The following is a 12,136-nucleotide window of genomic DNA, read 5'->3' as shown; positions in this document are numbered from 1 at the left end:
CATCAGCAAATTCCAACTTGCACAAATTTACCACTGAATCTACATCATATTGGAAATGTGGATGGCAATGTAAAACAGTTTGATATGTTTGTCCAGCTCTGACAGATAGCACTGAGTGGATCTTTAAATCTAAATATTAAACAATGAATGACTTAAAAGTTGGACTGACATCCCTTTGCTCAACTGGAGAGACAACGCCTTACTCTTCTCCCGTCTTGCTTGCTCTCTAACACACACACACACACACACACAACCCCTAAAAAGCCCCTTCTGGACAATCACTATACACCAAGTCAAGAGACACCTGCACATTTTATATTTAATAGATCTGAAATTGAGGGCATTAACTGAGGGTGTGTCTTCATTTGCTGCAGTAATAGCCTCTATTTACAGTACAATTCTGAATGTTGCTCTAAGAATCTGATTGCATTCAGCCAAGGATACATTAATAAAATCTCTCTGGCTCGAAGACAGCATTCCAAATAAAGGGCGAACAATTCTGACTATGTTTAATTTTGTGATAAATCACTTCAAAATTAGAATCACGGTTTAAAAAACAATTGTGAACAAGCTTTTGATTGTCTTTTTTTTTTTTAATTCCAACTCAAACCTTAAACACATGACACTTGCAAAAACGTCCTTGCTGAAATATTTTAAATTGTTGTCCCCACCCATATTGGCCATCACTTCTTCATCTCATCCCAAAACTGTTGTAATGTACTCCACAGCCAGTGGTGGGGGGGGGGGGGGTATAGGGCTTGGTTGCTCCAAAGCATCCCATTCTACTGGCAATGATTTACTGTGAAGATTACACAAGCTTTTTTATGCACAGCATAACACTTATTTCTCCAACTGAATGAGCTCATAGATTACATTGGATATCTAGTGTCTGTCTTTGGGTGAGTCCCTCGTTTCCTGAACTACGTGATTCAGTATTTAATCAGAGGAGAGCCATTGTAAATTCAGCAAATGGTTCACCATCCATTTCCTATCAGTTGTGCGACGCATCTCTACCAGGAGATGCTTTCATCCAGCAGCCATCTGAGCGCGTTGCCATAGGGCGTCGCCATGGATACCATCACGCATGACTCATCAATTTGTTCCTATGGAAGCGACACGGCACCATGTGACCAAAGCAGCCTGTCTCTCTCTCTCTACCTCTCAGCATACATTAAATATAGTCGGGAAATATATTCCATAATTCCATTGTTTTATTTTCCTCTCTTTTTAATGGATTGCGTTTTTATGCTTTTACCTTTATAAAGGATTTAGGGCAGGCTAAATATGGCATCATCAGACAAGCAATGCATATTTGTCAGACTGCACAGATGGGCGTAGTCACTGATGTAAGAAGTAGGATTTTGGGGGAGGTTTGAAATATTAAATAAAAAAATAATAATAAAACTGATTTGTGGAGCATCTTTTCCCCAAGACAATGCCGAGCACACATTTACATACCTCGTGCCTCGCCCTTTTTCCTCTGCACCGAGCACTAGTGGGAGTGATAGAAATTGTAGGTTCACCTACCAAGTCTCCCCTCCACCCGCCGACAACCTACCCCACCCTAACCCCCCCCCACCCTCACACTGTCTGAACCCGCCTGTGACAGTCACCGTGGAGCCACATGCCTCTGGATCAGCTTCAACAGTGGCCAGCCGGTTATCTGGCTCTTTTTTCCCCCCATTCTTTCTAGCTGAACTGATATTTTGTTGTTTGTCCGGTCAGCCATTGCTACCTCGGCTCCAGCTCTCAGCTGGTGTCCCCGCCATGGTTCCTCACACACGTCAGTCACTGTCAGCAACATCTCAGCGGGGTAGGGCTAAGAACCATCCACTTGCCCGTCTTTATTTAAACCAGTGCTGGCTTCCTAATTCAAATTGAATTTCAAGCACGACTCAAGTCACAGCATTATAACAAATGACAAGGGGGGAGCATTTCATTTGAAAGGAGACCTTGCGTTTGAGAAAAATAACTACACCCTCCTCATGATCATCTATTGTCTGCTCAGAAACAGCAAGCTAAACCATAATTCCCTCCCCCTTTTTTTAACTGAAGCGTTTCAATAAAGTCTGTCAAATAAGTGGAAAACTCAACCAAGCAACCTGACTGTGTCTAGTCTTAACTGGACAAGACATTAATGCAAGGAACTTTTAATAATAGGTAAAAATTAACATCATAGGCAGTGACTTGGAACCAAGTCCAAATTTCTCTTCGCATTGCTGACTAATGTATAATACACTAAAGCATGATGCCTACAAGTTCATTTTATGACTTCATTTGTTTTACTTCGTCTCTGGTTTAATGCCTGATTTAAAAGGGTATTGTACAGATAATTAACATTGTAAATGAATTTAATAAATTGTTACTAAAAGGCAATGTTGGCTTCTCTTCCTAATTCTCAATTTCATCTGAAAATATGCAGAATAAACCTTCAAATGCCTGAACCGGCTCATGGACCTGTCTTGCACCTCAGTCACTGACTCAGACGTATTGAGCAGACTGAAGTCTCTCCAGAAGAGGGCGTGGTGTCTCACAGTCTGTAAAATTCGTTAAGCAGAAGCTGCCATATTGATTGAATTTTCCAGATTGCAAAATGTAATAAATTAATACATTTGAAGTCGACTTCTTAATTAATACATTACTTAATGCTAGCTCTGGGGTTTCTTATTTGTTATCAACGAGGAAAATTTCGTTTCACATTAAAATTTTGAATAAGACGCTAGGTTTGTTCGTGTTTAAGGGACGTTACAATAATCGGCAAACTAAGTAAAATGTACGCTCTAGAATCACATTTAAATATATTCATATAAAAATAAAATGAGAGCCCCACAACGCTTACTTTTCTGTCCGTCACCTCGTCGCCCACGGCCTCGATGGTCCCGGAGCACTCCATGCCGGGAGTGACGGGCGGAGACGGGAGCCGGTCGTACAGCCCCTGGCGGGCCATGAGGTCGGCGAAGTTGAGCCCGCACGCCCGCACGCGCACCATCACCTCGCCCGCCTTGAGCGCGGGCTTCCCCTTCTTCACCTGCAGCTTCACCTTGTCGTAGCCACCGTAGCCGGTGAGCACGAGGGCGCGGTAAGTGAAGGCATCCTCCTCGGGGGCCGGGGCAGCTGCTGCCGCTTCGGCGGCGGGGGCAGTGGCGGCCTCTGCGGGCTGAGCCTCCGGCGGCGTGCTCTCGGTCTTCGGAGATTCCGCGGGCTTCTGATTCTCCTGCGGCGGCGCCTGCTGCTTCTGCTCGTCCGCGTTCTGCTGCTGACTGGGCGCGTCCTCGCCGGACATCTTCACGTGCAGAGAGTTTTTGTTTTTAGTGGAGAACAGAGAGAGAGAGGGGAAAAGAAAAGAAAGAGAGAAAGAACAGCAGCAGACCGAAAAAAGGGGAGAGCTCGGCGCGGCGTGCAGCTCGAAGAACGGACTCAGAATATAAACCGCGAGAGCGCGCTTCTCTCACTCTGTCACTCCCTCCTTTTCTTTTTTCGCACTCTTGCAGTGAGATGGGTGCGAGGGCGTGGATATGGAGAGAGAGAGAGAGAGAGAGAAGGAAAAAAAAGAAGGAACGTGGGAGATGCCTGGACTACAATGGGCCACGCTTGACAGCTCCGTACAAAAGATACTGCCCAGAGAGAAGCACAGAAAACCCGGAGAGACGGCACCACGGAACGGAGGGAATTGTTATAGGGCGTTTTCTCTTTCTGCCTGTCTTCCTTTCTCCCCTTTCAATGTATTTTTCGTTCACTCTTCCCTAACAGCTTTCTACTGTTTTAATTAATTTATCATTGTTGGATGTTTTTAATTTACTCAAATTTTTCAGACACCATCCCCCACAAACCCTTCATTTTCTAATCCCTTAACAACGTGATAGTGTTTCAGTGAGGACATATTATTATTATAGAGCAGGGAGAAATCAGCTTGTCAAGGAAATTATACATAAATGGTGGAAGTGTTTGTTCTGTGCCAGAAAGGATAGTGATGTGTGTAGAGAGAGAGAGAGAGAGAGAGAGAGAGAGAGAGAGACTAATAGGTCAGAAGGAAACGTCTGTTTATTCCCCCAATTCTCTGGCAAGGATTGGGAAATCACAGAAACTCACACACCATTGTTAACACTGTCAACACACAGATTCCTCTTATTCCCATCTCAGAGTAACAGTGCTGATATTAGACCTGATTCTTAGACACTAAAACGGATCTCCAAGCATCAGTCTGTGAGTGTTTGTGTGTGTATTTTCCTGTAAAGGAAGTTCATATCTTGCATACTTTTATAGCTCAGACCATTAGTACAACACTTATTCATAAGCCCATTTCCTACATATCTAGTGTACTTTATTTTTTTTACTCTTTATATGTGTTTAAATCCTTCAATGAAGCACTCTCAGAAATAAATACTGTATATGGTGGAGGTATATTATTGGCCTCATGTACATCTTTAAAGGTACAACAGTGTTTTTAAAGTCCTGTTGTGTTCCCTAAAGGTACATTACATTCTCTTTTCCAGAACAGAGGTGAATATTTGTAATATTCATTATAGAAATGTGTAAAATAAAATAACATAATATAAGCATTAAATTAATATAATATAATATACATTAATTAAACGTACAGAATAAGTACCCTTCAGGGTCCCAGAACATTGACCGTTTTTTTAACAGTGTACTTTTAAGACAAAATAATAGATTATTTCAGGGATTAAAAATCCTATTCTTCATCTAATAGGAGTTACATTTTTTAATACATAAATAATATTAATATAATGTATATTGGTAGAGTATATTTTTTTAAAAAAAGACCAGGAAAATATTCTTTATTCCTCATACAGGCACTTGAAAGTTGGTCAAATCAAGCACATTAACACACACTGCTATTTTTGAGGCTGTGAAAAAAAATGACTCACATACACACACACATACATACATACATACATGCATATGCACGCATGCACACACACACACACACTATGACAAGGAGAATAAAAAATGAGTATGTAGAGGGAGCACAGGAAGAGAAACTAGAGAAACAGGAAGCTGAGAGTGGGTGATGGTGCCACGTACAGCTCTATTTCATGATCATTTTTAGTTAGAGTGACATGAGAACAGCTGGCAGTGTGGGGTTTTTATTGCTAGTGTTAAACTACATAATAGGATGCTGCAAAACACCTTGTGCTGTATTTATAGCATGTGTGTCATGTGTCTGTACCAGAGTGGGTAGAGAGGCCTAAATCCATACTCTTATTAAAGTATTGCCACATAATGTCATTATCACTTCTAGAAATGCAGCAGAACTTCTTAAAGCATCCAGCAGCTATCGGCACAGGACCTGAAGTTTATACCTCTATATTATCCTTCTTTTGATACTTTTGTTATAATATATCAAAAAGCTCAGACATTAGAGATGAGACCAATCACAAAGCAGAACAGTAAAAAACAAGGGATTTAGAAACTATGAATTATGCATATTTATGAATAATGTAAGTAGAAGCAAAATATATGAAAATACCCAGGAAAGCACAAACACGTATCATTGCTATGAAAACATATATCTCCAAACTTCTCCAACTTTACAGGAGAAGAACCTTCTTCATTTTCAGTAGAAGTCAATGTGAAAAGATTTTGCTGTGTTCCAATGATGTACTAAATAATAAAAAAAAGCAAACAGTGTTCATGAAAATGATTACTTAGCATTTTGACAGGGGCAGGCCCTATTTACAATACATTTAAAACAGAATTTCTAAAACATCCCAAGTGCCGGGTGTCAGTATAATATTTTTTTTTAAATGAGAAGAAGAATCATTAGAGAAATTTATAGAATGCTACTGCAAACACAGGGCGGCACGGTGGCGCAGCAGGTAGTGTCGCAGTCACACAGCTCCAGGGGCCTGGAGGTTGTGGGTTTTCTTGCTCCGGGTGACTGTCTGTGAGGAGTGTGGTGTGTTCTCCCTGTGTCTTCGTGGGTTTCCTCTGGGTGCACCGGTTTCCTACCTCTGTCCAAAAATACACACGTTGGTAGGTAGTATGGTGGCTCAAAAGTGTCTGTAGGTGTGAGTGTGTGAGTGAATGTGCGTGTGTGTGTTGCCCTGTGAAGGACTGGCGCCCCCTCCAGGGTGTATTCCCGCCTTGCGCCCAATGATTCCAGGTAGGCTCTGGACCCACCGCGACCCTGAACTGGATAAGTGGTTACAGATAATGAATATTGCAAATACACTTTCCTGAGCAAGAATAACTTGCTCATCGCTGGTTACTATCAGGAATAGTCCCTACAATGGTGATTATAATTTGAGGTTAGCACAGTCTACAGCAGTATAGTTTAGCTCACTTCAGTTAAACCAGGTTTTCTCAGTCCTGGACCTGGTGAGTCACTGCCCTCCACATTTTAGAGATTCCTCTGCTCCAAACATACCTGATGCAATTAATGAGCTAATAAACAACCCACTCTGAAGCTGAAGTAGGTGAGATGGAGTGAGGAGAAAGTTACAACATGGTGTACAACAGAGGCCTAACAGGACAGGTACTGAATTTGACTGAGTCCTGGATCGTTAAAACACTACAGACTTTAGCCTTGCAGTATTATGAAAAACAGCGTTTTCATTTACTCACTAGCAAGGCCTTTGTGGGCTAAATTCAGATTGACAATGCTAATCTCTGCAGAGCTGTGACCTGAACAGACCCCAGTTTGACAGCCCTGGTCATGACTGTACAACCAGCAGGCCATAAACAGAGCAGTAATAGTGAAAATGAATCTGTCACTACTTCAGAGTTACTCATTATGTGCAAAGGCCACAGTTACAAACAGAGTTTATGGGTAACTCCAGTATGCTAATGCTAACTGTAAGGCTAGGCCAGATGTAATCGCTAACCTTAAAAAGACATTTAAATGATTTTTGACGTTGTGTAATTGTATGGTTAACCTGTAAACAATCTCGTTCACAGTGGTCCCAGTAAATTTGGACGTCCATTGATGTTTAAAATATGTCCTTGACGGACAGACTACTTTTAGACCTATTTTGAACGTCCAGGGACGTTCCTTGTTTACTGAGGTGTGATAGGAACCAGACATCTTAAGTGTTTAATTGCTCTAAAAGCTACATTACAGATACATAACACCAGAAATGCCCATGATATGTAGTGCCACATGCCTGCAAGATTGTTTTATGAACAGTTGTACTGTAAGATCATGGCTTAAAAGACACTTTAGGCTAGTGCACCTTTCTGGGCATTGGCCCTATCATCAGGAGACTGGGCTTTTAATCCATGGCCGGGAGTCCAAGTGAGCATTATTGACTTGGCTTTCTCTGAATGGGTAGTCTGGTCCTTTTCTCCGTCCCATTATTCAGGTTGTTGCAGGCCAACACAAGCATTTTTTAGCTGGCATTACAGATTTGGGCCATTTGTGCTCTCCTCCAAATCTGTTGAGCTAATGACATGGTGTTGGCAGCAGAAAAAACGAGAGTGACTGGCTCTCTGTGTCTCAGAAGATGCACTAGTCTTAGTTCTTTCAGCTGGGAGTATCATGTGATTGAGTGAGACACACCTAGTGGGTGGGATGGGCATTGACTGCAAATTGGCACAATATAATATTATATATTATAAAAATATACATGCAGAATGCTTTAAGGAAAAAAAACTTAAACGCACATGCAGTATTACTGGTAATTTTGGATAGCAAATAAATAGGCCATAACAGAATATGTGCAGTATCAAATATACTTGCATTTAGAATTGGTTATAAGCCAGGTGTCTGCAAACTTCTGACAGAGGCAGTTTACACATCAACAAATTGGCTATTGATTTTTTTAAACTTCTGAGCACCCGCCCCACCCCACCCCACCCTCACTAATGCACAGCTGGCTCTGTGCCGTGGTCAGCATTCAGACATTTGTAAGTGCAGTCTTTATTATAGAGCAGGATATTTATTTGCTGCAGCTCTTTATCACAGATAAATGAATAACTGCATGTCTAACAGATACAGACTGTAAGCAAGTGGACACTGGAAAATAGAGTGGGCACTGGATGTGAAATTAAATGATGAGTATTAGATGTACGTTGAGTAAATTGAATAAATGAGTAAATAACTCATTTCCACATTTCATTTGAGGCTAGTTGAATCTGTTCTGAGGTTAGTCACAGAAAATCAGCATGAATGTGTTGGCAATCTGTGGAAATGGTTTTGCCAATAAAGCCTCAGAAACAGAATGATTGAATTATTGAATTTAATTAAGATGAGAGAGAGAGAGAGGGAGAGAGAGAGAGAGAGAGAGAGAGAGAGAGGGAGAGAGAGAGAGGGAGAGAGAGAGAGAGAGAGAGCTAGCACAGGCTACAATTTGATTCATACACTCATTAAAACAAACTGATATATAAAAGAAATGAGAACAATTAGAACTTCTTTGTCAACTTCGACTTGACTATCTCTCTATCTCTCTCTCTCTCACACACACACACCACACCACACCACACCACCCTACTGAGAATACATTGAACCACTTAAGATTCAATTTATTCCTAGTTGGGTGTGTGTATGTGTGTGTGTGTGTGTGTGTGTGTGTGTGTGTGTGTGTGTGAGTGTGTGTGTGTGTGTGTGTGTGTGTGTGTGTGTGGACAGATTTTCAGATTTGTCCAATATTTCATCTTTATTATTATTTTATCATTATTTAAATATTATGAAAAACACCAATCACTTTTTCAGTGCATGTGCACATTCATTTGCAGACCCTACCAACCCACAAACTGTGAAACCCACTGTCTTTTTCTTTGTGTGTGTGTGTGTGTTTGTGTGTTTTCTACCTAATCCGAAAACATAGGTGAAAAAGGTCTCTGGTCTTTGTTTGAAGATGTCCCGCCTTCGTATCCAAGTCTCTCCAATCACAGCGCTGGACCAGCATTTATCTGAGAAGGTAAACACAAGGTAAAGACAGAACCATCAGAGAAATAAGAGCAGTGATTAAATACGACGAGAACAAGAACGAGAACAGAGTGAAAATGGCTAAAATCCAGAGCTTCTGCTCTTTGCTACTCACTTGTGGAAAAGGAGTATAATATGTATCTTTTAATTATGTACTTAATGCACTCAGGTCTGGTTCATTTTACTGCATTTGTAACTAAAGACAATTGTTATATTTCTGTGTAATGATATTAATGCTCTGCACGTTTTAAACATTTATGTATCAGCAGAGATGAACATGAAAAATATTAGCACTGGCCCACAGCTGCAACACCAGATCCACCCTAAAGCAATCTATCCACAGGCTGAAGTGTCTGTGCAGTTTAAATGTCAGCATCTGCCTCCCTCTTCTGATGAAAATGGGAAATACATTGGGTCTGGAGGCAAGGTTGCCATTACCATTGTTTTCAAGTATTTTCCTTATTTCTGTATCAGTTTTCTGATATAAAATGTGATGAGTTCTAAGAGTAAGGCTGCATCCAAAACCATGTATACCACAGTATACATGTATCTTATTTACAACTAGAGATGCTAGAAACCTCTTTTAGAAAACTAAAATACAATACAGTACTAAAACTTAAGATTCAACACAGGTTCATATCCCAGTCACTTCTGAAATAACTCAGGCTTATATCACAGTCCCTTGTGGCTTGACCGCTGCATGTATCCTGTCCTGTCTTGTGACTTGACTCTGATTTATTTCCCAGTATCTTGTCACCTGACTCGGCTTCATGTCCAAGTGACTGAACTCAGACTTGCACAAGCATACCAGTGAATGTTTACTGAGCTACTGAGGTGACTGTTGTTAGTAAGCACAATGCTAACTCTTGAGGTGTTTGTATTCACTAACTGCATTGCAATAACTGCATAAAACCAAACAAAAACACTTCAGAATAATTAGGCTGAATGAATTTTGAGTTAAGGGTGGCACGGTGGTGCAGCAGGTAGTGTCACACAGCTCCAGGGACCTGGAGGTTGTGGGTTCAAGTCCTGCTCCGGGTGACTGTCTGTGAGGAGTGTGTTGTGTTCTCCCTGTGTCTGTGTGGGTTTTGGTGACTCAAAAGTGTCCGTGTGTGTGAGTGAATGTGTGTGTGTGTGTGTTGCCCTGAGAAGGACTGGCGCCCCCTCCAGGGTTTATTCCAGCCTTGCGCCCAATGATTCCAGGTAGGCTCTGGACCCACGGTGACCCTGAACTGGATAAGGGCTTACAGATAATGAATGAATGAATTAATTAATTTTGAGTTAATCGTGTTGGATCAGCATAACACACACTAACACACCACCACCACCACGTCAGTGTCATTGTAGAGCTGAGAATAATTCATAACCCAATTAATACCTACTCTATGGTGGTCCCTGATTAAAGAATATGGTGAAAGTGCAAAGAACGCAGAGCAACAAAAGTATTAAAGTCTGTAATTGTATAACCTATATGGTTAGTGGAGCAGAAATGGTTTAATATTCTGGTTGACTGTTATTTGTCTGTTTATTGCCATAAATTGTAGCGCGCATGCTCATGAACCGTTATTTTCTGAAAGGTGTATTGGCAGTATTAAAGCAGCAGGGGGCGATAGCAAATCGTAAGGCACCCGAAGACGTCAAGTAGAAATATATAGTGTTTAATATTTCTCTTAAAACCACAGTTTTTGTATGTCTATAGAGCCATAATTTAGTCTGAAACAGGGAAACTGAATGTACAGATACAATATAAAGTTACAATAAAGGTTTTTGCAGTATAATATGAATTTGAATCTTCTAATAAATTTGAAAATTGTCCTCCTGACTTTTATATACCGTACAGTTCTGAATTATCATTTAGACTAAGTCACACACTCACTCTATGGACACAACTGAGTAGCCAATTCACTTACCAACATTTGGACTGTGGGGGGAACTGGTGTAAACCCACAGGTCCCTGGAGCTGCATGACAGTGACGCTAGCTACCTGTTGCACCACCTTGCCGTGTATTCTCAAATGTATATATTTTTATAATTTAATAATGAATCTGATCCATCACTTATCCATTCAACATAAAGTGTTTAAACTGAGTGTTTCTGACTTCAGCGTGTCAAATGAGTGCTTCATTTACATAAACTATGGGTTGCTGAAACATTGATTGTCTGCTCTGTAGATTTCCCTCATGTTTTTGGGGCCTTCTGTTGTTGCACTGTAAAGACTTGCAGCAAACCTGAAGCCATTATCTTGCAAACAGACAAATGAGATGACTGTGTACACTTTTGAAGACACTGAAGACTTTAATCCAACCTTCACATCACAACTTTGATGAGTCAGCAAACTCAAGAACCTGGGTTTACAAAGCAATGTCATTGTTTCCACAGTGTTTGGATGAGGTGGAATAATTGGATTCTCGTAACTGATTTCTATTCTACATGGCCCTAACTGAAATAGAGCATGGATACTTATTAGTTAAGAACACAACTCTGTGAAGTTACTGTTTTGGAAATTCAAGGTTTTGTTGTGGCAGTAACAACATGTAAGGAACTGTATGTAATTACACTGGGTGCGTCTGTACCATTCTTATATGTAGCAGGAATATATCCCATGTGTTTATGCGATTACCTATATGTAATGATAATATGTCCCGTATATATAAAACTACCTGAATGTGGTATTATGACAAGCTGGACAAATGGAGAAGCCTTTATTCATCCATACAATAAAGGCCTGAAAATCCTGACAATCAGGCTGGAAAAAAGACTTTATTACAGTTCATTCAGGAGAGTAGAACTGTACCAATCTTTATCTCCAGAGACTCACATAACAGGCTTCTCAAAAAGAGATCACCAACATGGCTCACCACAAGGCTGGGCTGCTCAGGGTGTGGTGGATTTGTGTTGAAAGTGCCTCTCTTTTCATGAATGGGCTTTCTCTTACTGCCCAGTGTTTGTTACCTACAATAACATACTTGTGCTTTTGTCTGAACCAGGTGTAGTAAGGAACATAGCTGACGTTATCACCAGCACCGATCACATTATGCTCTCTGTGTGTTGAAATGTTGGGACAATATATATATAGTGGGGCAATGTAGAAAGTTTAAAAGTTTTGTAGAGCTCAGACAGGGACTACAAAGGAAGAGTGGGCTAATCTTGTGAGACTGATGTAATCATTGTCTGACAGGGCTGGCACTGTAAATATAGCAACTGTTCTTAAGCAAGTATCAGAGTAGAAATAATGCAGATAGTTAA

The 12,136-nt window shown here is 40.8% G+C and overlaps 1 protein-coding gene across 1 annotated transcript in view; it reads right to left on the bottom strand.

Moving 5' to 3' along the window:
• Positions 1-3,629, bottom strand: part of vat1 (vesicle amine transport 1) — a 29,591-nt gene extending 25,962 nt beyond the window's left edge. Inside the window, exon 1 of the mRNA XM_066641765.1 lies at positions 2,840-3,629. Coding sequence (XP_066497862.1) covers positions 2,840-3,283 — 444 coding nt within the window. The 5' untranslated portion in view covers positions 3,284-3,629. The remainder of the gene's footprint in view (positions 1-2,839) is intronic.
• Positions 3,630-12,136: the final 8,507 nt, after the last annotated feature.

This window comes from Hoplias malabaricus, chromosome 13 (genome assembly GCF_029633855.1).
Source record: "Hoplias malabaricus isolate fHopMal1 chromosome 13, fHopMal1.hap1, whole genome shotgun sequence".
NCBI lineage: Eukaryota > Metazoa > Chordata > Actinopteri > Characiformes > Erythrinidae > Hoplias > Hoplias malabaricus.
Note: the sequence above shows the minus strand (reverse complement) of the source record. Positions and strands in the feature narration are given on the sequence as shown.